The sequence below is a fragment of the Cavia porcellus genome, unplaced genomic scaffold (genome assembly GCF_034190915.1).
Source record: "Cavia porcellus strain 051 isolate PalLab524CR breed Dunkin Hartley unplaced genomic scaffold, mCavPor4.1 scaffold_1, whole genome shotgun sequence".
Taxonomy (NCBI): domain Eukaryota; kingdom Metazoa; phylum Chordata; class Mammalia; order Rodentia; family Caviidae; genus Cavia; species Cavia porcellus.
The window spans coordinates 202,014,325-202,038,168 of record NW_026947484.1 but is presented as its reverse complement, the minus strand read 5'-3'; the positions used below and the strand labels follow the sequence as shown (position 1 = coordinate 202,038,168).

Genomic DNA, 23,844 nt, shown 5'->3' with positions numbered 1-23,844 from the left:
AATTTCATGCCTGAATGGGTGAGCAGCCCGGGATCTAGGGTACCTGCCTCCCCAGGCAGCCCCGGAGATCCGGGCCCCGCACTTTACGGACAGAATGAGGGGTCTTCCCTCCCCGAGACGCGAGCCCACGCCCGGCGGCCCCGCCCCGCCTGAACCTCTGGGCTCAGGGATGCTGCAGCCGTGGGGGCGGGACCCGCAGGCGATCGCCAGCGCCCCCCAGCTGAGATTGGGCGCGGCCGTGATCGGCGCCACACGATTGGTCGATTGAGAGGCAGGGGCGGGGCCTGGTTCCTGCAGCGGGGCGACAAGGGGACGCGGCCAAAGCCCGGGAAGCTGCTGCGGGGCAATGGCCGTACCGAGCCCAGGTCCCCGTGAGGTAGGTGCTGACTTGAGGAGAAGGAGCAGGAAAGGGAGCGGTTGGTGGGCCTCTCTTGCCCTGAACCTGCGGCACGGACACGCCCCCATACCTGCCTGGGAGGGACCCTGCCCTGGACTAGGGACCAGGACACGCCCCATAGAGGGCGCAGGTTTAAAAGGGGGCGATCTGCTGGGTGTCCCGGGAGGGCTTCCTCACTCTCCTCATCGGGAAGACAGAGATGGTACTAAAGGTTCCTCCTTTACAGGGCCGTTAGGAGCTCTCAGCCAGTGCAGGGCACACCATGGGTGCCCACGAGTAACAGGTCAGCTGTGTGATCTCAGCCCCTGCTGACCCTCGGCGCGGGCCTGCGGGAAGTCAGCAGAGACGGTGGGATAGATCTGAGTGGATGGTGGGCAGGCACGGTTCCTTCGAGCAGGGCTTTCTGTGCGTGCGGGAGCTATGCTTAACAGTAACAGTCGGTACCTCCAGAAAGGAGTTCTTTCAGTTTTTCATTGCAGAAGAGGAGAAAAAAAAGCACTGATTCACCTAAGGTCACACAGCTGGAGACAGGGTCAGTCTCAGCCAGGTTTGACTGCCGAACGCATATCATCCTGTGCCTTCTGGCGACTGTAGTAAGGACCTTCATGCTGTCTGACGCAGCATGCAGCCCCTCACAACACTTGAGGTGGCAACAGCGTTATCCCTAATTTTCAGCGGAGGAAACTGAGGCAGAGAGAGAGAGGAAGGTTCACAGTTAATCCAAGTGGGATTTGAACCTGGGTCTTTGCCCCTCTGAATTTGCCTGTCTTTGCTTTCTGTACCCCTACTTGCCAGGCCCTGGCCCCCTCCCCAGAGGCTGGAAGAAGAGGAGCCACCTCAAGCTCCAGCCGCCGCCGCCGAGGCCTCCTTTGGCGCCTGCGGGACAGGCAGACCCGCCTGGGACTGTTTGAGATAGGCCCGAGGCATGAGCTCCACGGCTTGATGACCATGATGCAAGCTGGGCTGTGGGCTGCCACCCAGGTCTCCGTAGACCGCCCACCCACGGTGAACAGCCCTACTGCCCTACATGCCCATCCTCCAGTGCTCAGGCTGCTGCCTTGGGGGGATCAGAGAGGAGTTCTGAAAGGCAGAAGGCAGGAGCTTGGTGCAAGGAGGCTGAGACTTGTTGAGAAGGAAGCAGGAAAGCTCAGGGATTTGGGAGCATGTGTGTTTGCTATGTGACTCTCGAGGTGCCTTGCCCCAGTGCCCACATCCTTATAATGGTGGGGGAATTGCACCCCTTGGTTTCTGAGCCTCTCTGGTCCTGCCAGGGTATATGATTGAAAAGGGATGCCACCCCCACCCTGCCTGCACAGCCCATCCTCCCTGAAGCCTGGGCTGGGACCTCGCTGGTTCAGCAGAAAGGGTCACCCAACTGCAAGCTCAGCAGCTGGGCATGCCCCGGTGAGCATGTGTGTCATTAGTGTGTGTACCATCAGACTACAGCCAGCAGGCCAAGTCCCCAGCACAGGGACCTGGAGGTCCAGAGAGAGTGGAGGGTCCCAGGGGAGCCCTCTAAACCACAACCTGACTTCATCACCTGCTGAAGCCCTCTTAGCTCCCCAGTACTTCGTATAGCTTTTCAGATTCTGTAGGCAGTGAGGACCAATTGCCTTGCCCCACCCACCCCCTGACTTTCCCTCACTGGCCACAGACAGCCTGACTTCTTCCCTTGCTGGTCAGCAGCCAGCAGTGCTATTTCTCTTGCCCTAAGCACCCTGCATCTCCTTTCTATGACCCCTCCGATTTCAGCTCCGAGGTCACCTCGCCCAAGAAGCCTTTTCTGATCTGCCACTCCCAGGTCATCTGGCTTCGAGGCCATCTCCTTGTGCTGAGATGGAACCTGGCTTCACTTGGCCAACATGTGACTGAGGGCATGTGCCCAGGCTTGAACTCAGAGCCTGGGGCTGGCGGATGACCCAGCTGCAACCCTGTGTCATGTCACTGTCCTCTTCCCTGCAGCCCTAGGAGTGTCAGCAGTCCATCTGCCAAGCTTAGGGCCACCCGCAGGACCCTGTATGTGGAAGGAATCAAGTTGGGGTTAGGGGTCGAGGGCAAGTGTAAGACCCTGGGGCAGGCGGTGGGAAGTCTTGTTTTGCCTGAGACTCTGACCCCTTCCTATAGGGACTGCCCACACAGGAAGACTTTTCAGAGGTTCTGACCCAGGTTCATGAGGTAGGAGGCCCAAGACTCTCGCTGGGGGGGCGCTGCAGTGGTCTTTGCTCTTTCTTGCCCTCAGTTTCCCCGCACCCCATGCAGTGTGGGTTCACCTGAGTCTACTGTACCAGGGCCAGCTGTTCCCTGGACCCACGTGGACACTCTTGGGGCTGCTCTATCTCCTCCACAGGGCTTCGAGCTGGGCACCCTGGCCGGTCCGGCCTTTGCACGACTGCGACGCTCCCTGGGCCTGGCGGAAGAGGACTATCAGGCCGCGCTGGGCCCCGGTGGCCCCTACCTGCAGTTCCTCAGCACCTCCAAGAGCAAGGCCAGCTTCTTCCTGTCGTGAGCTTGCTACAGGGTTGGGGCTCTGGGCAAGGGGCAATCCCCTTGAGGAGAACATGGTCGGGGGGGGGGGGTTGCGGAAAGATGGGGATAGGGGGCAGGCATGTGGTGGTCGCAAGCTGAGACGCGGAGAGAACCTTGTGTCCAGGCTAGAAGCAGAGGGTCCAGCGGGAGCCGCCCCAGCTAGGCGCGGACAGTGACCTTTTCCTGCCACCCCGCAGCCATGACCAGCGCTTCTTTCTCAAGACCCAGCGGCGCCGGGAGGTGCGGGTGCTGCTCGCCCACCTGCCCCGCTACGTGCAGCACCTGCAGCGGCACCCACATTCGCTGCTCGCACGGTTGCTGGGTAGGCGGGCTGGGGGCGGGCCCCGAAGACGGGTACCTGGGAAGGCGGGGTTATGTGGGCGGGGCCTAAAACTCAGACTTGCGATTGGACGATCCTGGGGGAGGGTCCCGGGGGCAGGCATAGGAGGCGGGGCCTGGACCTGGTGTGGGTGGGGGAGGCCTGGATCCTGGGCTGTGGAGCTTGGGACCCTCACCTGGCGCCCTTTCCGCTTCCAGGAGTGCACAGTCTGCGGGTGGCCCAGGGAAAGAAGGTGGGTGAGGCCGAGGGGAGCCAGGGACTGGAGTGTGAGGTCCGGGCTCCCCTCACTCGCCATCCTTCTCCCCAGAAGTACTTCATCATCATGCAGAGCGTCTTCTACCCTGCCGGCCGCATCGCTGAGAGGTGAGAGGGCCAAGAGTAAGCACGGGGCCTACCCCACCGGACACTCACTGGGCAGACGCCACATGGAGCCCGAGAGGGCAAGGGACGTGGTGCTCCCCTTCCGCCTCTCTGAGCGCTGTGTGTGCCTCTGCGCAGTCACGCTCATGGTCTCCTTTACTCCCCTCACTCCCGGAGAGAATCCAGGCCATGCAGCCGGTGTAGAAAAGGGATTAAAACTCAGCCTTTCAGCCCAGTGTAGTGACACATACCTGTGATTCCAGCACTCTGGGAGGCAGAGGCAGAAGGATCACCAGTTCAAGCCCAGCGGGACAATTTAGTAATTTAGCAAGATCTTATTTAAAAAAAAAAAAAAAAAAAAAAAGGCTGGGGTGAACCTTGGTATGAGGGAGGGTTCTGGATTCAATCTTTAATAGTGCAAAATCAATCAAGCAGGAAAAAAAAAATGGCCTCTGCACACAGCCCTATACCACCGTGATTCTCCCCATGGCCACCTCCTCAGCAATTCTGTGTCTAGGACATCTTGGCAGTGACACAGAGCCGAGCAGCAGGCACAGGCAGCTCTAAAGTCTGGGCTGGGCTGGGCTTCCAGTGGCCTGGGCAGGTACCTCTGTTGTGCTCCATGCGTACTGTGTGTGGCGCATCCTGGGAGCTCTCTAAGCCTCAGTCTCCTCATCTCCAGCGTGAGGACACTAAGAGACCTGGGTTGTCCTAAGGTTTCCAGGTGCTGTGTTTAATGAGTTGGATGCAAATGGGAACGGTCACCCAGTGAGCCTCTCGTGTTTGATTAGTGCTTTGTAAGAGCCCTGGTGCCCCTCATGAGTGTAAAGCTGAAAATGTCCCCTCACTCCCCAGGTATGACATCAAGGGCTGCGAGGTGAGCCGCTGGGTGGAGCCCGCCCCTGAGGGCAGCCCCATTGTCCTGGTGATGAAGGACCTCAATTTTCAGGGCAAGACCATGAACCTGGGTGAGCCATGGGCGTGGTCATGGCCTTCCTCCAATCAGGTGGAAGTTCCCACGCGTGCCAGCACAGCTCTATGCCTGGGCCCTTAAAAACCTAGATTGTGGTGTCTCGTGCATGTAATCCCAGCACTCGGGAGAAGGATTATTGAGAGTTCAAGGCCAGCCTGGGTTATATAGTGAGTTCAAGGCCATCCTAGAATACACGGTGAGACCGTGGCTCAAAAATGAGCAAGGTTGGATGTGGTAGCACATTTCTATAATCCCAATATTCACGAGGCTGAGGCAGGAGGATGGCCATGAGTTCAAGGCCAGCCACAGAGTTGAGTTCGAGGCCAGTCCAAACTACAAAGCAGCAAGAACTTGTCTCAGAAATAAAGAACAAACATCAACCTTAGATTCTGGAGTCAGGCAAAGCAGAGGTCAGTCCTGGCTCCCAGATTTGAAGGCTGGATGAACAAGACAAAGTGTAGATAAGCTTCCTTTCTTGTGCACTGGGGACAGGGGTGACACCTGCCCTCCCGGGGCAGGAGCTTGTGGGGGTCGTGGCTGGCACAGGATGAGGCTCAGGCCAGCTGTGGTGCTCTGCAGGGCCGCAGCGGAGCTGGCTCCTCCGTCAGATGGAACTGGACACCACCTTCCTGCGGGAACTCCGGGTGCTGGACTACAGCCTCCTCCTGGCCTTCCAGCAACTCCATGAGGACGAACAGGGCCAGGGAGGCAGTGTCATCTTCCGGGTGGCCAGGTGAGCCCCTCCTTCAGATCTTGGCAAGAGCATGTGTGGGACAAATATCAGGCAGCAGTATACAAAGGCCACAAAGCGTGGAGTGTGTGCATGCGTGTGTGTGTGTGTGTGTGTGTGTGTGTGTGTGCACGCGCGCAGGGTAAAGAGGGCTGGAAAAGCTGGAAGTGATAGACATAGGACACAGGCGGACCACAGCAGGGCAGGGAACAGCCAGGGTCCAGCCGGATGAGGACCTCCCTGTTGAACTAAAGAATCTGCCCATTTTCAGCAGTGGTGTGGAGCCCAGAGGTTCGAGAACAGGGAAAGACCTAGGGAGCTGTATTCTGCCAGAGAGAGTACCTAAATTCTTGTCTTCCACTCCAGTGGTCCTGTCCCCAGGAACCAGAGGGCATCACTGAGATACCACCATCATGTCCTTCTGTCACTCCTTGCCTGCTGACTATGACCTTGGGGCTTGGTCCCATTTTATTCCATGGTTTGTTTTCTATGTGTCTTTGTCGTTCAGGCTGGCCTTGAACTCCCAGTGACCCTCCTGCCTCAGCCTCTTGACCTATCTAGTAGCCTCATTTTAAAAGTAAAACAACCAAATGCAGTGGTGCATGCCTGTAATCCCAGTACTCTGGAGGCTGAGGCAGGAGGATGGCGCATTGAGGCCCACTTGATCTACATAGCAAGACCTTCTCCAGAAACAAGAAAGAAAAACTAAGATTAAAAAAAGATGAAATTAATTTTACTAAGTTACTCAACACATTCAAAACTTGCGAACTTTATCCAATCAGCAGGAGAATTGAGGGGCTTGTCAACATTCTTTCCTTCATAGTGTTTTTGAAAATCAGTACATATTTTCCCGTCTGGTGACCGGTGCCTGTTTTGGGGACAATGCAGGTCTAGACATCAGCACCATTTCCTCTGTCTTCTGGGCCACCTGACCAGGGATGGGGACAGCTGGGCTCCTCAGAGCAGGCAGTGGACTCACCTACGGTGGCCCCCCCCAGGTCTATGCTTGGGGCGCAGAGCCCAGACGAGCAGAGCTCCCAGAATCGCCGGTTGCTGCCCGACGGCCCCAATGCTCTGCACGTCCTGGATGGGCCCGAGCACCGCTATTTCCTGGGCCTGGTGGACCTCGCAACTGTCTATGGGCTTCGTAAGCGGCTGGAGCATTTATGGAAGACGCTGCGTTACCCAGGTCGGACCTTCTCCACCGTCAGCCCAGGCTGCTATGCCCAGCGCCTCTGCCAGTGGGTCGAGGCACACAGCGAGTGAGCAGTGCCTGGCCTCAGTCTCCCCATCCAGACAATGGGCGATCGCCAGGAGTTCTGGTGCCCACTGCACCCATACATCTTGCCTGCTGTTCCGCCAGAGGCCAACAGAGGGCAGCGCCCTCCAACCAGTGCGATGACCGTTGAGGGTGGAGCTGTGCCCCGCACTGTCCAGAGGATGCCCTGCATTCGCTCTTGTAAAAATGCTGTTATTCTCTTTTTACAGACCACGACATGGAGGCTCAGGGGTGAAGGGACTGAGCACCATCGTGCAACACTAATGCTGGGCCAGGCTCTACCTTGCCTTGTGGCCCCAGGAGTCGGTGTTTTTAGTCCTGGACCCCTGCAGTCCCAGCCTCACAATCTGGGGCAGGCAGAGGCTAAAGGCTCCGCCCCTGGTCGTCCAGATGGGGAAACTGAGGCCCAGAGTCTTTAAGGGGCTTATGCATGGGTAAGTGGCAAGGCCCCAAGGACTCAGGCCTCCTGATGCTCACAGGGCCCTACCATCTCCCTCTAGGATGCACCCCTACCTTGGGGTGTGGGTGGTAGAGGGTGGGCAGTGGCTTCCGGCAGCTCTGGGAGGCTCTCCAGTGAGCTCTGTCCTTTGAGAGTCACTTTTCCCATGTGTGAAAGATGGCAGGAAGTCACGTATGGTGATGGCACATGCCTGTAACCTCAGCACTCAGGAGGCTGAGGCAGGAGGACCACAGCTTTGGGGCACGGTCAGTGGTCAGCTGCCAAGACCCGAAGGAGCCCCATCGCCCCTCACCAACCCTTTTCCCCCCACCAGAAAATGTCAGCCTGGTCTCTGATCCCAATCCAAAGTCCCATCCACCTATGCCCAAGGGGACCTCTGCTTCGGATCTGCCCCAGAGCCTGGCTGTGTGACCAGGGCAAGGTGCTAAAGCCCTCTGTGCCTCTAGGTCTTCATGCACAGTGGAAAGGATGAAAATGGACCTCGTCAACCTATTAAATATTTACTGAGCATGGCAGTGTGACAGGCTCTCTGCTGGATGATGGGGATCCAGGGACAGAGCCAGATGCCTTTCCAGAGCTCTGGGCTGGGCGATAACAAGAACCCAGCGTGACCAAACCTCTTGGGGAAGCTGGGGCCACAGGGCTGGGACACAGCCTCACACGGGGGGGGGGGGGGGTCGACCTGGCTTAACTCCCAGACATCAGAAGAGTCACACAGCTACAAGCACGCCAAAGCCTGGGTGAGAGGAGTCATTTAAAGAAAGAAATCGTCTCCTGGTATCGAGGCCAGTGTGGCGGGGCTGGGCCTGTGTGGTCACTCAGGGGCAGGAAAGCCACTGGGCACCATCGGGCGCTACTGTCAGGAGTGGGAGGTGGGGGCACTGATCCAGGCCACAGGGCTGCAGCTCAGCTCCAGAACAGCCGTGTCACTGCTGGTTGCCAGGGTGACCTCAGTGATGATGACTCAGTCTGTCTGAGCCTGTAAGAACCACAAGCTTTTTTTTGTTTTGTTTTGTTTTGTTTTTTTGTATGGGGAATCGAACTCACAACCTCGCACTTGCCAGGCAGGCATTGTGCCTATAGGCATTTCTTGTTCTTACTCAGCAGGGAAATATGGGGACTGTTAGGCTCTGGTTGTCACTTGGGAGGGGATGGATTGGGACATTCCTTCAGGAGTGGCAGGAGCTGGGGTGCAGAAAGCCCAAAGTCCAGTTCTGATGCTTGGGTGACTCAGCCTTCTCCCTTTTTCCGCTATGAACTTTGGCAGGGCCTGAGAAAGAGGGCGGTGAGTTGTCCAAGAAAGACCTCAGGGACCCAGGGCGCCCCTGCCAGTGGGCAAAGGACCCTGAGCAAGGACATCACAAGTACCCAGGGTGACTTCAGGCCATGACAAATGCAGTGAAGAAAATAAAGTCAGTGAGAGCTGGGTGCCCCTATGAGCCCAGCACTTGGGGAGGCTGAGACAGGAGGATGTTTTGAAAGTTTCAGGTCAGCCTGGGCAACTTACCAACATATGGAGATCCTGACTAAATAAAAATAAAATAAAAACGGGCCAGAGACATAGTTCAGCATGAAGACCCTGGGCTCAATCCCCAGTCCAGGAAAAAAAAAAAAAAAAAGAGTAAAATAAACCAGATGGAACGGAAGAAGCCAGGATGCAATGGCGGGTAGGGTGTGTGGCAAGGACTTTTCTGAGGTGATGTTTGAGCCACGTGACAAGAAAGCCACATGCCGAGAGCAGGAGAGGCAGAGGGACGGTGAGTATGAAGGTCCCGAGGTAGGGCCAGAAGGTAGGCAGAGGGAGAGTGACCCAGAGGAGGCAGGGGTCCACACTGTGCAGAGATAAGGACAGAGGGTTTCCTGCTATGTCCCTCAGGCGGGCCTCAAACTTGAGATGACCCTTGTGCCTCAGCCTCCCTAGTGTGTCACCATGCCAGCTTTGGGGGACAGATTTTGGAGGCAAAGTCTATGTGGAGAGAAACATGGAGGAAAAGGACGTGGGGAAGCCAGAAGGATCCGGGACCCCTTATACCCAAAGGAGGCCTGGAAAAGGGCAGGGCTGCTTTGGCTGTGGTCCCTGCCCACAGGACAGGGGAAGGATGGGAATCTAGGATACCAGGTCAGGGGCAGGGCAGAATTGGAAGGCTGCTGAACCAGGGATGGACACCCCAGTCCCTGAAGACATTTGCAGCTGGGACATTTGCTTCAGCCCCGATTTTCAGCATTTACCAGGGCCCCGGGACTGGGGGGGGGGGTGTCAGAGCCTGACTCTAGAGAGAAGCTGCCCAGCTTCGAATCTGACTGTTACAAGTGACACCTGCACCATGCCACTTCCCAGAGGAGAGAGGAGTTTAGACGAAGGTACATGAACATCATCAAAATAAAACCACTAGCTGGGCAAGGTGGCTCACACCCGTAACCCCAGCTACCCTGGATGCTGAGGCAGGAGGATCACAAATTCAATGCCAGTGTGGGCAACTTAGCCAGACCTTGTGTCAAATTAAATAAAAAGGTTGTGGATGTAGCTCACTTGCCTAGCATGTGCCGGGTCCTAGCTTCAACCCTCAGTACCAAAATATAAAACAATTCTATTAAAAACAACTCGTGTCTTCACTGTTTATCTGAAACTCCAATTTAATTGGGCGTGTTCTATTTTACTGGCTAAATCTGGCAATTCTACCAGCCTGAATCCCCCGACCAACGCCCTTGATTCATTTCTCAGGTCTTGCCCCCATTCCAGAAATACTTTTTTTTTTTTGAGATAGGGTCTCGTTGTACAGTTCAGGCTGGCCTTGAGCTCACTCTGTGGCCTAGGCTGGTCTCGAACTTGCAAGGATCCTCCTGCCTCAGCCTCCAGAGTGCTGGGATTACAGGCGTGAGCCTCCACGCCTGGCAAAGAAATAGATTCTTTTCTCTCTTTTTCTTGTTTGCTCTTTTTTTTTTTTTTTTGGTCTTTTTCCTTTTTATTGGTACCGGGGATTGAACTCACGACGACTACCTGCTTGCAAGGCAGGTGCTTATGCTGCTGAGCTAAATTCCTAGCCCCTTGTTTGCTCTTTTTTTTGGAGACAGGATCTCATTACATAACATAAGCTAACTTTGAACTCACAATCTTTCCTGCCTCAGCCTCCTGAGTGCTGGAATTACAGCAGCGTGTCACCAAGCCTGCCAGTTCAGAAATGGAAACACTGAAATCTGAGTGGCCCGGCAGCCACAGCCCCCTGGCTCCGACATTCTCTGGCTTTGCCATCCAGAGCGCAGGCAGAAACTGAAGAGGAAAAAATATGAGATGCTCGGCTCAGGCCCCGCCCCCGATGCCGAGGCCCCGCCCTCCGCCCAGAGGCGTGGTCGCCGGCACGTACGTCCCGTCCGGGGTCGCGCCCGCCGGCCCCGCCCCGACCTTCAGTCCCCTCCTCCTGCCACAAGACCCCGCCCCTCCAAGGCCCCGCCCCCGGCTGGCGGCGCTGCTTGTGGTTCTGACGGGCGGGAGCTGCGGCCGAGGCGCCGCCTTCGCCCTGGGGCCCCAGCTTCAGCCCGGCTCGCCTGGCCCGCCGGACATGGAGCTCCACGCTGCCGATGGAGAGGCTCCGGCGCGCTTCGATCTGCCCACCCGGTTAGGTCCTGGCCGGGGAGGGGTCGGTGGATTCGCTAGGCCGAGGAGGAAAGCCCCCGTGTGTGGGTCCCGGGCCTCGCGTGGTCCCGCGGGGTGGGAGGATGGAGGAGGTTGCGATCCGGGCTCCCGGCTCTCTCAGCTTCGGACCTATGGGGTGACCTTGAGTCCTGAGCGCCTCCCTCAGCCCTGCTTCCTCATCTGCGCCGTGGGACTGCTTGGCACGGGGTGGGGGGCTCCCCTCCTTTAGGATGCCACACTGCCGCCCGAGGGCGGAGACTTTAAGGAGCCTGGTTCCCAGGGGCCATTCCCTGATCCCAGTCTGCACGCTGCCCTGCCTCAGTACGCCGCCCTCCTCGCCCCCGGCCCCCTTTCCCTTCCGGGCTCTGATTTTCAAGTCTTGGCAGGTGCCTAGCACACAGCCCTTCCCAGCCTGGCTCCTGGGGACAGCAGCTCCAGGACTGCTGAGGGCCTGCGGCAGCATGAAGGCTCAGGTAAGTAGCGCCGAGAGGGGAGGCCCAGGGGGAAGTTTATCTTGCAGCACAGCAGCCTCCACTGCCTTCCCACGCTTTTTGTGGGGTTGTTTTGTGTTTCGGTTTCCTTGGTGTGGGTGTTCGAACCCTGGGCTTTGTGCCTGGCGAGCATGTGCTGTCGATCTGAGCTACGCCCCAACCCATGGTCTCTTCTGACCTCACTGCACACAAGGACGCTTCCCTGGGGGGTCAGCCCAGCTCTGTGCGACCCCAGGCAAGTGGCATCTGCATCTTGGTTTCAGTTCCTTGCTCTCCTCACCAGTGATAGAGGTGACAGTCGCAGCATCTGTGGCCCCCTACTCATGGTGTTACTCAGCCCCCTGGCTGTGGGGAGAGACCTGGACTTTGGGAGATGAGATTAACCTCTGCTGCCCTAGGCAAGGTCTCAGGGTTTGGTGCCTCCCAGGCAGGGAACCAGATACTAGGCAGGACTGAAACAGCTGGCCAGAAGCAAGAGACTTTTTTAAAGCTGCTGCGGCTTGTGGGCAGAAAAGAAAGGGGACCTTTGGCAGGATACCCCTGGAAACCAGGGTGGGGCTGTTTTCCTGCCTCTGGTTTTCAGAGAGCACCAGCTGCTGGACCCAGAACTCAGAGACACACAGGTGTCAACTGCCATAGCCCTGCACACAGTAGCAGACCCAGGTCCCACTCAGGGGGTAGGCCCTGATTCAAGGGAGTCAGAAGGGGTACCTAGTGCATGTGGTTTCCAGAGGCATGAACCCCAGACAACAGCTTTCCAATTATGGAACTGACTGGAAAGATGCTTCCCTTGATTCCTTCCACCTCCTGGCATGCTGGCCTACATCCTGCTCAGAGCTTGAGGACAGTTACTGAGTCAGTGGGAGTGGGGCAAGGGAGGGAGGTGGGGCCATGGGGGGTAGCACAGGGCCTGGTTAAAGTAGACTGTGGGATCTGAGAGCTGCTGGGGTGTGGGCTCTAGACATCTTCTTCATCACTGCTTTCTCTCTCTCAGGGTCGCCTCCTGCTCATCATCCTGTGCTCCTTGGTCTTCTCTGTCGTCTATATCCTCTTGTCCTGCTGGAGCTGCCTGCCTCCCTGCCGGACCACCTGCCCGGACCACCACCTCCCTGTGGACTCCAGCCCCACTGCACCAGGGCCCTTGCACTTCAGCGGGTACAGCAGCGTGCCTGATGGGAAGGTGGGTCTGCCAGGCAGCACAGCACCAGGGTGTCCTGGCTGTGTGACCGTGGCTGCTCCCTTTACCTCTCTGAGCCCATAGATTGCCTGGCTGCTCACAGTGTATCTTGGGAAGATAGAGGTCCTCTCGACAGGATGGCTGCTCTCAGGTGGGAGAGATAGGCGCCACCATAGCACACAGGTGTGCATTCTGTGCATCTCCACCCCACCATCTTTTCAACACATGCACACCTGGCACCCACAGTGTATGTGGCTTTGTGTGGTTGATGGATCCTGTTTTTTTGTTTTGTTTTTGTTTTTTGTTTTTTTATTTTCTTTTTTGAGACAAGACCTCACTATGTAGCCCAGGCTGACCTCGAACCTATGGTGATGCTCCTGCCTCAACCTCCCAAAGGCTGGTATTACAGGCATGAGGTACCCACCCAACTGTTTTTCTTTAATTTTTAAAATTTATTTTATTTTACTTATTTTTTGAGACAGGATCTGTTTTTCAGGCACAGCTTGAACTTACTATGTGGCTCAGCTCAGGCTGGCCTCAAACTTCCTACAGTCCCTCCTGCCTCAGCCTCCCTAAAGCTGAGAATACAGGATGTGCACCACACCAAGTTTGTTTTTCTTAAGAGAAGTAGGAAATCCTAAGTTTGAACATCAAAAGAGTCTCTCTATCTCACTTTTTTTTTTCTTTTCTCTACTGAAGATTTCCTACACTGAGAAGGGAAAATGAAATTCAAGGCCAGCCCAGACTACATAGAAAGTTCCTGTCCAAAAAAACCCAAAAAACTAGGGACATCTACATCTTCCTGTACTGCTGAACCTGCTGGGCCACCTAACTACACCCCAGCCCTTTTTACATTTTTATTTTGGATCAGGGTTTCACTAAGTTGTCCAAGCTGGGTTTTGTTTTGTTTTGTTTTGTTGGTATTTTTCATTTTTATCAGTACCAGGGATCGAACTCACGACTGCCTGCTTGCAAGGCAGGCGCTTATGCCGCTGAGCTAAATCCCCAGCCCCTCCAAGCTGGGTTTGAACAACGATCCTCCTGCCTCAAACTCCCAGGCTGTTGGTATTACACACATGTGTTACTGTGCTTGGCCAGAAGGGCCAACTTTATGTTTTGGGGTCAATGAGAAAGCTTTAAAGGCCTCATGAAAATGCACATGACACCTCTTGGAGCCTGGGTGACCTAAGCAGAACAGACCCCTGCTTGTCAGCTGAGTCTAGACAAGATAAGGAAGTCTTATTCTTTATCACTGGGCTATGGATAAATGGGCTCATGTGTCCTTAAAGCAACATTTAGGCAAGCATGAAATGCCCGTAAGTGGGGTACCACACTGTCCTGTCTGAACTGGAATGAACCAGAATCCATGTCCCATGTCTTTGACACACTTTGGCAAGCCAAAGTGCCTGAAGGCACAGAGGCCTGGGTCATTTCCTCAACAGCTGTGGCTCATTGGCTGCATTGCCCCTCAGGGTGGCACAAATCTCTCTATGCCCCAGGTTTGTGCCACCCACTCCCTGGGCAGTTATTTCTTAGTTACTTTTCTTGTTGCTGAGATGAAAATACCCTACTCCCACAAGGTAAGGGAGGAAAGACTTATTTGGTTCACAGTTTGTAGAGGTTTCCATCTGTAGTTGGCCAGTTCCAAGGCAGGGTGGCGGGGCAGAGGGGCAACAAAGAGGAAAAACAGTTTCATGCAAGTAGAGAGCCACTTTCTGTCCCTTATATCTTATCTATACTTTGCACCATGGGTCAATCCTATCATAACACATTGTATATCTGGCCACCTCTGAAAAAGCCTCACCTATGGCCATATAAGGCCTTTTGGGGACATCTAGACCTAAGTTATAACCTTTTGCTTTTTCTTTCTTTCTTTCTTTTGATAAGAGGAATCGAACTTAGGACCTCACCCTTGCCAGGCAGGCTATCAGGCTATATCCCCAGCCTAAGTCAAGATTTTTTTTTTAAAGAGGAGATCTCAGTATATAGTTCAGGCTGGCCTTGAACTCACTAGGTAGCCAAGGCTGGCATTTTCTAGAAATCCTCCTGCCTCAGCTGCTGGAGTGCTGGATTACAGATTACTCAGTTTAAATGTCTGCTTCTGCACCCCTAGTGAAATGCCCAAGATGGGGGACTTTAGGGTTCAGCAAGTCACAGGAGGGGCATGGCTCAAAAGGAAGCTTTGGGTGTGAATGTAGGATCCAAACTGTGTCAGGTGTCACCCGCTAACCAGCCTGCCAGTGGACTGGGTCAGGTCTTGGAGCTCAAATGCTGGGCATGGCAAAGACCAGTGGGTGGGTGGGGGACACAGGGGCAGGAGTGTGCAGGCCCGGGTCCCAGATCCCCCTTTCTCTCTGCCTCATCCTGCAGCCGCTGGTCCGGGAGCCATGCCGCAGCTGTGCCGTGGTGTCCAGCTCCGGCCAGATGCTCGGGTCTGGGCTGGGTGCCCAGATCGACGGTGCCGAATGTGTGCTGCGCATGAACCAGGCGCCCACCGTGGGCTTCGAGGCAGACGTGGGTCGGCGCAGCACCCTGCGTGTCATCTCGCACACGAGCGTGCCACTGCTGCTGCGCAACTACTCCCACTACTTCCAGCAGGCCCGAGACACGCTCTACGTGGTGTGGGGCCAGGGCAGGCACATGGACCGCACACTGGGCGGCCGCACCTACCGCACGCTGTTGCAGCTCACGCAGATGTACCCGGGGTTACAGGTCTACACCTTCACCGAGCGCATGATGGCCCACTGCGACCAGATCTTTCAGGACGAGACGGGCAAGAACCGGTGAGCTCGGGCCACCTTGGCCGGGAGCCTCTTGATGGGCTGGGGTTTGTTCTGGGAGTCAGTATGGGCCTTATTGTAATACCAGGTATTGAGTATTGTAATTCCTTGCTTAGTGCTCCTCACTATCCAAAAAGTTATATTTGTAATGCCATTGAGACGTTATTGGAATCCCGGCAAGTTAATTCCAGTCTACCACCTCCAGTGCAACCCATGGCGAGAATAAAGACACCAAGACATATTCCAAGTTAAGGCAGCCAAGGAGTCCCTGTGAGGATGTGTGGCCAAAGACCCTAGTCCTAGGCCTCTCCCAGAATTTATTATCTTGTGAAGAAGGGGGGTGGCACAGGGATGAGTAACAGTGAGGATGGCAGGAATTACGCAAGTAACTTGAGCTGGCTGGCCAGGTAGGGAGAAAAGCATCTCCACAAAATGCAGGGACAATGATAAGCAGAAGAATCAGTCTGCATAATTCAGTTAAGGTAGTAACTGAATTGTTTTTGGAAGCTATTGCTTCAGTCTCTGATATGTAAACCTTTGTGCCCTGGGAACTCACAGCCTCCTTATTTCGAGGCTCCTACCCAGTTGACATTCCTGGAGCTGACTGGCTCTGCCATCCCGCTGTGCTCGTATCTTTTACAGAGAGCACTATGCAAGGAAACAGGAGACAGTCTGATGGCTTTAGAGATTATAGACCAGTACCTTGGCCAGCCTTGTTTGCAATGCTTAGAGTCCTTTGGAGAGAGAGGAAAACCATAGCCCACTCTGTACATATCAGTGTGTGGAAATAAGCCTGGATGTAATCAGTGTCGCAGTGATGGCTCTGCATTCAAGGAGAGTCACTCAGATTGTCTTCTTCAGCCCTTGTGCATGCAGGCTGGGCTGTGGACGCTGGAGAGGTGTCCATTCAGCCGCGATGATAACCAGAGAAGCACTTATGGGTGTAACTGCCATCTTCCCCTGCTAGGCATTGAGGTAAATGCTCTGTCCAAAATCCTGTTTTCCCTGCAACAGCCTCAAGTGGCTCAACCAAAAACTTGAGCTTATGGAGTCAGGTATGAGCTTATGGAGTCAGATTTATGCCTGTGGTCCCAGTGCTCAAGGAGGCTGAGACAGAAGGATCACAAGATCAAGTCTAATCTGGGCAACTTAATGAGACTTCCATCTCAAAGTTTTAAAAAAAAACCCAAAGTTAGGCTTTGTCCCTGACCACCCTCATGCCATCCCCTGGCATATGCATTTGACTCTCACATTTTCCATGCCTGTGGGTGCCACCTTAGCCCAATCTACAGTCCTTCCTGAGCCTTAGTGCCCTCCCTGCTATTGCCTGTGGCCTTCCTTGACCTCACAGGGTCTTGAACTCACTATGTAGTCAGGACTAGCCTGGAACTCAGCAGCAATCCTCCTGCCTCAGCCTTCTGAACACTGCCCTTCTCCTCGCCATCTGTGTGCCCTTGTCTTTGCAGCAGGTGTCACACACTGACATCACCTTGTTTACATTTGTTTCCCTGCTGCCCATCCCTCGGGAATGTTTGTCCCTGTCTGGCAGGTTCAAGGCCAGCTGCAGGGCCTGGGAGGTTTGAATGAAAGAACCGCCTGGGCTGGCCTCCTCTCAGCCCTGTGCCAAGTGGGATGTAGGGCCGAGCTCACAGGACTCCTCCCCATTGCCACCTAAAATTACTCCCATTTCACAGACAGGTCGATGAGGCTCAGAGGGGTTCATGGTAACTCTAATGCCCTATAGCAGAGGAGGGTTGGAGTGGAAGACTCAGAACACTCCTGTTTTTTTTTTTTTTTTGGTAGTGGTACATGAGATTCTACGCTCTGCCGCTGAGCTGTGCCCTGCCCTTTTTTTTTGTTTTGTTTTGTTTTGAGACACTTTTGTTTTTGTTTTGTTTAGTGACACATGGTGTCACTAAGTTGTCCAGGCTGTGATCCTTTCTGCCTCTGCCTCCTGAATAGCTCGATTCATAGGCCGTCTATCATCTACTCCACCTCTCTTAACCACTGTGCTCTGCGGCCAACTGCTAGCTCCCCAGGCCTGGCCTCTTAGATAAGGATGCAGCCAGAGCTCATACCCAGCGTACCAGGTGCAGAACAGGGCCTAATACAGCCTGTCGGGTGAGGGGCTGGGCACACGTGGCTCAGCAGCCCGTTCCTCCTCTTCTGGCTCTTGTTGGCCTGGGGCTTCCCAAGAACCCCCTGAGCATGGTCTTCGGCACGGAGGGTGCCATGCTGAGGCCCCAAGAGCATGGATGTTGGGAGACTCTATAACAGTGTCCCTGTCTCCCCAGGAGACAGTCGGGGTCGTTTCTCAGCACTGGCTGGTTCACCATGATCCTGGCCCTGGAGCTGTGTGAGGAGATCGTGGTCTATGGGATGGTCAGCGACAGTTACTGCAGGTCAGGTGGCTGCCCACAGGAGGGGAGGTGTGGGGTTCCCAGACCTTGCCAGGGACCCAGGGGCTTTAGGGGCTGCATGTGACAAAGACACAGAAACGCCATGGGCATTAGACCTCAGGAAAACACTCACCTCCCAGGAAAGACTACAGACCCCAGCACTTGCTGGTGTGGCCCTGCTACCTCTTTGGATATAAAATAGAAAAAAAAAGAATTGAGCTTTCTGAGCTGGGAGCTCTGTAATCACAGCACTCTGGGAGGCTGAGGCAGAAGGATCTCAAGTCTGAGCCAAGCCTGGGCAACTTGTGACACCTTGTCTCAAAAAGAGCTGGGAATGTAGCTCAGGTGAAAATTCTGGGTTCCAGCTACACACACACACACACACACACACACACACACACACACACACACACTTTTCCAGGCCAGGGGAAAAAAAAAAAAAAACAGTGGCAACTTTCTCAGAAGGTTGATTAACCATTTAGAGGGAATAATCTAGGAAAGTGTCTCCCACAAACATTAGGAGGATATGTACATGTGTAACATGTATCCCCAGTAGATTACAGATAAGGTTTTATTTACCTTACTGTTTTGGCTTCCTAAATCAGTTCTGCTCCAGAGAGGGCATTTTGTAACTCCGTTACCTTAGTAGACTTCAGTGTTGTTATAACCAGTTCAGACGTGTTCACACCTGCTCATTTTGGAACTTGTTTCAAAGCGCCAGACTCTGTGGCCTGTGGCCTCCTGGGGGTCCCTGGGCAGCAGGGCACCCTGGGCTGACTGCCTCTGTGTGTGGGGAAAGAGGGGCCCACTAGCTGAGACCAGGCCTGGGTCCCAGAGAGGAGGCGGAGGTAGATCCCAGCGTCCCCACCGGCCATGTCCCCACCCTGCAGGGAACAGAGCCACCCCTCGGTGCCTTATCACTACTTCGAGAAGGGCCGGCTGGACGAGTGCCAGATGTACCTGGCACATGAACGCGCCCCACGGAGCGCCCACCGCTTCATCACCGAGAAGGCCGTGTTCTCACGCTGGGCCAAGAAGAGGCCGATCGTGTTCGCCCATCCGTCCTGGAGGGTCCAGTAGCTGCCATTGCCAGCCAGCCAGCCAGCCGCCACACGTCCGATGGGCCTGCGTCCCATCCCTGGCCACCACACTCCACTGAGAACATTTAATTTATGCCTCTTGCCTCCTGCCACATGCTAGGTGGACCTAGGGCTCCTTTCTGCCCCACCCAGGGGACACCCGGGCCATCTCCAGCCCTATGCCTTGAGGGGAACTAGAGAGGTGCCTACCCTACTCCTACTCCCCAAGGACTCATGTCTTGATTTTGGGACTCACCCCACCACCAGGTCTCTCAAGTGGCCTTTGCCCCTGGGGCCAGCGGCCCCACTCACCAGCATCATGATCTGTGCCAGTCCCCATCTGTCCCCTACTCACCCCAGTTGCCTCTGGTGTCACCTTCTCAGGCTGTGGCTCTGACCAGGGTAGCCAGGAACCTGGGGTTTGTGGGCCTCAGGGGCCTCTGGGTGTGGCCACCAGAGCTGTCTCCGGGGTATACGGGTAAATGCATTTTCTGAACACTGTCTGGGGTGGTTGTTTGTCCAGGGTGAGGCCTGGGACTTCCTTCTGGACACAGGCCTGTAACAGATTGAGCAGGGGGCCGGTTGGGCCCTTCTGGGTCCTCTAAGGCTATGCCCTCCCATGCGCTTACACCCCGAAGCCATCCCCCAACCCTGGGTGCTGCAGCTGGGCTGCCCAAGGAGATGGGGCCAAGTCAGATGTTTCTCGGGGATGCCTGGCCTGCACCCCACGGGAATGGAATCAAGGTCAGGTTGGATGAGGCAGTAGGGTGTATTTCCCCCCACCTCACCTTCCTGGCACAAAAGTCAAATCCCAAAGCACCAGGCAGTAAAATTCCCTATTAAGCTGAGATTGATTGCTTTATAGAGAGAATACACAGGTGGCCCTTCAGGGACATTGCCAGAGCGGAAGTGAGGCCTATGCTGGCCCTAGCTGTGGCTGGAGCTTTTCAATCTCAGTTTCATTTCTCCTCCATTGTGAAATGGGAGGAACAAACCTACCAGCCAACCATAAATGTGGCCCTGGCCATGGGAGGCTGAGTCAGGAGGAATCAGGCCCCCCCAAGTAGGAACAGGTAGAAAGAGTAGTAGTAGTAGGAACAGGGGAGGAAGAGGAACAGAGTAGTAGGAACAGGGAGGAAGAGGCCCCCCCAAGTAGGAACCCACCCCTTCCTTTCTTGATGGGGAGAATACGTTCAGAACTCTGGGCTCCTAAGTCTGGGCTTCACTGTCACCAACTTGAGATTACTCATTGTTTCCCAGCACAGAGTCACACCTCCCAAGTGACATAGACAGTCATACTGAAGTCTCTGGGTGACTGGGAACATGCCCTCCTTCCCCTGCCTGCTCAGGAGAGGCCTGGCACTGGCCCAGAGCACTGCCTTTGTTCCTTACCCAGTGCCTGGTGGGCCTATGAGGTTTGCCCAGTGGGAAGAGACAGGAGAATCCCAAATGAAGGTAGCAGGGTGATGGCTTAGCCCAGGCTGGCCATGAACTTGCGGTGATCCTGCTGTCTCAGCCTCCTGGTGCTGGGATTATGGGCCATCCCCATCTGTGTGGTCAGCCCTTGATATGTTGGACCCATTATTTTAAATGGCGTCACCTTCAGCTGGCACAGCCCTTGCTTGGTAGTGACAGATGGGCAGTGGGCTCCCCGCCCACCCTCCCACCTTTCCCCATAGGTGTCCAAGGCCAGGGAAATGTGGCCCAGATAGGATTTGAACCCGTCCCCAGAAGTGGCCACTTTCTCCATCCTCCAGCAGATGCCCAGGTTTAAGAGGCTGGGTCCTGGCCCTCCCCCAGGTGTGGTATTTACTGCTTACTGGGTTGGCCTAAATACTTATCTTTCTGGTGTGGAGACCTGGAAGGAGAGACTTACTGGCCACTTCCACTGAGCACCCAGAGGTGCCCTGTGGCAACTCTGGTAGCTGGTTCAGGTGTGCTTAGAGCTCCAGAGCAGAAGCCTGGGATCCCCTCCCCACTTTTCAGCCATTGGAAGGTGAGTGGTGGGCATAAGTCTGCTCACATTCCCGAGGAGGAGCAGGATGCCTCACCTGTACCCCATCCTTGCCTCTCCATAGTCCACCAGAGCCCAGTGGGCCCTGGAGGCTCGAGTTGTGTCCTCACCTGTATAGCCAAGGCCAGGACAGCAGGCGACCTGGGTGCTATGTGATCAGCCCAGGGCCACTGCCTGTGTTCAGGAAGAACTACTGTGAGGTTGGGGAGCAGTGTTTATGGGGCTCCCGGCTCCCATCTGTCTTCCCTTCCTGCAAGCCCCTTTCCGGCTTTGATAAATCCCCACACCTGGCCCCTAGCCAGGCTCTGTGAGGCCAGGAAGGACCTTGTGCTCTTGCTGGGCCTTGGCTTTGGCCTTGAATTGAAAGCTGGGTGGTGGATGAGGTCTCTGAAAGCTCTTCCCAGAGCACAGTGGAAGGAAGAAAATCATCTGGAGCACAAGTTTGCAAAGGGGTCCAGAATGCAGCCCTATTGCCACAAACTGAGTCCAGGAAAGGAACAACACCCAAGGAAGTCAGGAGGCAGTGAACAGTTTTATTTTACACCAGGGGTCCTGGCTGGAAGAATTTACAACATAAACCAGGCAGTGAGTGTCTGTGAGCCAGCATTTTATAGGAGGCGTATACGGGTGACAGGCGGGACAGGACAGCATGGCAGCTCTGATTAGGTCTTGGGGTGAGGTCATCAGTTATAGGGCTAGATTAATGCCCATCAGTGGCTAGCCTAGGTTAATGACCACGAATCTGGGTACAGTCAAGCATCTGGAATGTTCGGTTATGCTCTTGTGATTACAGGGGTCAAGATAGGAATTACTAAGCCATGAAATGGTCACAGAGCTAAGCAGCATCAAAGAGAACAAAGTTTTAAAAGAACAATTTTTTGCTGGGTATGGTGACTCACACCTGTATTCCCAGCACTCAGGAGGCTGAGGCAGGAGGATTGTTGCAAGTTCAAGACCAGCCTAGACTATAAAGTGAGCTCAAGTCCAGCCTGAACTCATAGACTGTCTCAAAAAGACAAAAACAAAAAACCCCACAAGTTTTCCTAGTACAATTTTCCCTTTCATTTCTCTCTCTTGTCGTTGCTCAGGAAAATCTTTTTCAATGTAAAGCTGCATAGAAGCAGTAGCTCTGGGGGCTGGAGGTTTAGCTCAGTGGCATAAGTGCCTGCCTTACAAGCAGGTAGTCGTAAGTTTGATTCCCGGTACTGAGAAGAAAGGAAAGAGACCAAAAAAAAAAAGACAGTAGCTCTTAGGGCCATTTGGAAACCTATACTGTTGATCTGTTCAGAAACAAAGCAAATAATCCAATTAATCAGGCAGGGCCCTATCAAGAAAATTAACGTAAGGGCTTTCAGGGGCCCTAACTAGGGTCTCAAGTCTAATAGACCTCAGAACCATTCCTGCTTCTGATTTTGTTCTTTGACCTGGTTATCTAGTCTCTCTGGCAATTATTTCAGACCTGGGCTATTATAGACTTATTAGCATAGAGACAGCAGTTTTCTCTCAGGGCATTGCAGTCTCTTCCTCATAGAAAGACTAAATCTAAGCCTGTCCTATTTTGGAGGACAGCTTCAATGAAAGTCTGTTTGGACCTTAAGGATGACATGGTATCTGCAAACCTCGGAGTTCCTGTTCAGTGACTCAGCTAATTGATTTAGTCAGTTAGCTGGGGACTAAAACAGCTGTTCCAGACAAACCAGCTTGGCTTATCCCAACCCAGGTTGGTATTACCTGGATGGCCCTCTCAGACCCGTACTGGGTGCTCTCCACGGGCCTTGGCTTTGGCTTCTTATTGGGAACTGGGTGGTAGATAAGATCTCCCCGTGATATAGGGAAGGGAAACTCCCTCCCTGCTAGATGTCTGGTACAAGTTCGTGTTCTCCAAAATCAAAGGATGAATTTTAGGAACAATGGAGGTTTAGAGTGGGATGTATTTTCTGAGAAAGAAAGCGTCTGTACTAGAGAGAAAGAAGGGGTCCTGAGTGGGTTGCCAAAGACCCTACCTTTTCTAGGGATTTTTATAGAGCAAACACATGAGGTGAGGTGAGTCTAAGGTGGGAAAAATGGGAGCTCACAAGGCGGGCATGAGGTAGGATGCAACCGAGGTCAACTAACAGGATTACGGGTGTGATTGCTCAGGTAAAGTTGATGAAATGGGGATCAAATGGGGAAGTGAGTCACTGGCAAGAATACAAAATGGGGCCTTGACCTGTAGGGGTTGGTTAGTGGCTCCCCACAAGGAAGTTTGCAAAGGGATCCAGGGTGCGGCCCTGTTACTGCAAAATTGAGTTCAGGAAAGGAACAACACTCAAGGAAGTCAGGAGGCAGTGAACAGTTGTATTTTACACCAGGGGTCCTGGCTGGAAGAACTTACAACAAAGACCAGGCAGTGAGTGTCTGTGAGCCAGCATTTTATAGGAGGCGTAAACGGGTGACACAGGCGGAACAGGACAGCATGGCAGCTCTGATTAGGTCTTGGGGTGCGATTATCAGTTATAGGGCTAGATTAATGACCATCAGTTGCTAGCTTAGGTTAATGACCACGAATTTGGGTACAATCAGGCATCTCGTATGTTGTGTTATGCCATCATGGTAATAGGGCTCAGACAGCAGTTACAGAGCCATGAAACAGAGCCAGGTGGCTTCAGAGAGAACAAAGTTTTAAAAGAACGATTTTTTTTTTTTTATTGGTACTGGGGACCAAACTCATGACCATGTGCTTGCAAGGCAGGCACTTATGCCGCTGAGCTAAATCCCCAGCCCCAAAAGAACAATTTTTCTAATACAGTTTTCCCTTTCACCTGTGGGGTTCTCCCAGGCTTGGGGTATTAATCCTAGCTCTGCCACCTGTGTGTTCTCTGAGCCTCAGTTTCCCCCGGAAAGTTGAGGTAACAGTGGCACCCTTGGCACAGGTTATTTTAGGGATTCCGTAGGAGTGTGTTTGCAGGGTGTTGTGCAGAAGGAGCTCTCACTGTCCTCACTTTTGGGGTGGACAATCCTGGTCCCTCAAACACCCAAGGGAAGCCAGCCCTGAGGAAGAGCCTGCTGCAGTCAACGTGGGCCCAGGAACCTCACAGGCCTGGGGGGTGTGCACCAGGTCCCACTGTGATCTGGAGGCCAGCTGAGGCACCCTGTCTCACTTTGTGATCCTAGGGCTTGGGTTGGGGACAGAGCGCTTCTACCTTTGGTGTAGCCCCTGACCTGTCAT

At 54.4% G+C, this 23,844-nt stretch overlaps 2 protein-coding genes across 7 annotated transcripts; both read left to right on the top strand.

The window, feature by feature from the left end:
- The first annotated feature begins 237 nt into the window (after positions 1-237).
- Positions 238-7,575, top strand: Pip5kl1 (phosphatidylinositol-4-phosphate 5-kinase like 1). 5 transcript variants are annotated; one of them, XM_023565449.2, is made up of 10 exons: positions 238-376; positions 1,193-1,402; positions 2,522-2,572; positions 2,745-2,899; positions 3,121-3,245; positions 3,461-3,495; positions 3,571-3,626; positions 4,479-4,591; positions 5,176-5,329; positions 6,325-7,575. In XM_023565449.2, the coding sequence occupies exons 1-10, from the start codon at positions 347-349 to the stop codon at positions 6,590-6,592; spliced, it is 1,197 nt and encodes a 398-aa protein (XP_023421217.2). In that variant the 5' UTR covers positions 238-346; the 3' UTR covers positions 6,593-7,575. The 5 variants fall into 5 exon arrangements, with proteins under 5 accessions (XP_023421217.2, XP_023421218.2, XP_063084196.1 ...); XM_023565450.2 differs by lacking the exon at positions 6,325-7,575 and adding an exon at positions 5,693-6,317; XM_063228133.1 differs by lacking the exon at positions 238-376 and adding an exon at positions 666-680.
- Positions 7,576-10,491: 2,916 nt separating this feature from the next.
- Positions 10,492-19,118, top strand: St6galnac4 (ST6 N-acetylgalactosaminide alpha-2,6-sialyltransferase 4). Of its 2 annotated transcripts, XM_003470623.5 has the most exons (6): positions 10,493-10,678; positions 11,083-11,169; positions 12,182-12,367; positions 14,735-15,147; positions 17,439-17,546; positions 18,434-19,118. In XM_003470623.5, the coding sequence occupies exons 2-6, from the start codon at positions 11,158-11,160 to the stop codon at positions 18,621-18,623; spliced, it is 909 nt and encodes a 302-aa protein (XP_003470671.2). In that variant the 5' UTR covers positions 10,493-10,678; positions 11,083-11,157; the 3' UTR covers positions 18,624-19,118. The 2 variants fall into 2 exon arrangements, with proteins under 2 accessions (XP_063084173.1, XP_003470671.2); XM_063228103.1 differs by lacking the exon at positions 17,439-17,546 and having other exon boundaries at positions 10,492-10,678.
- The last annotated feature ends 4,726 nt before the right edge of the window (positions 19,119-23,844 follow it).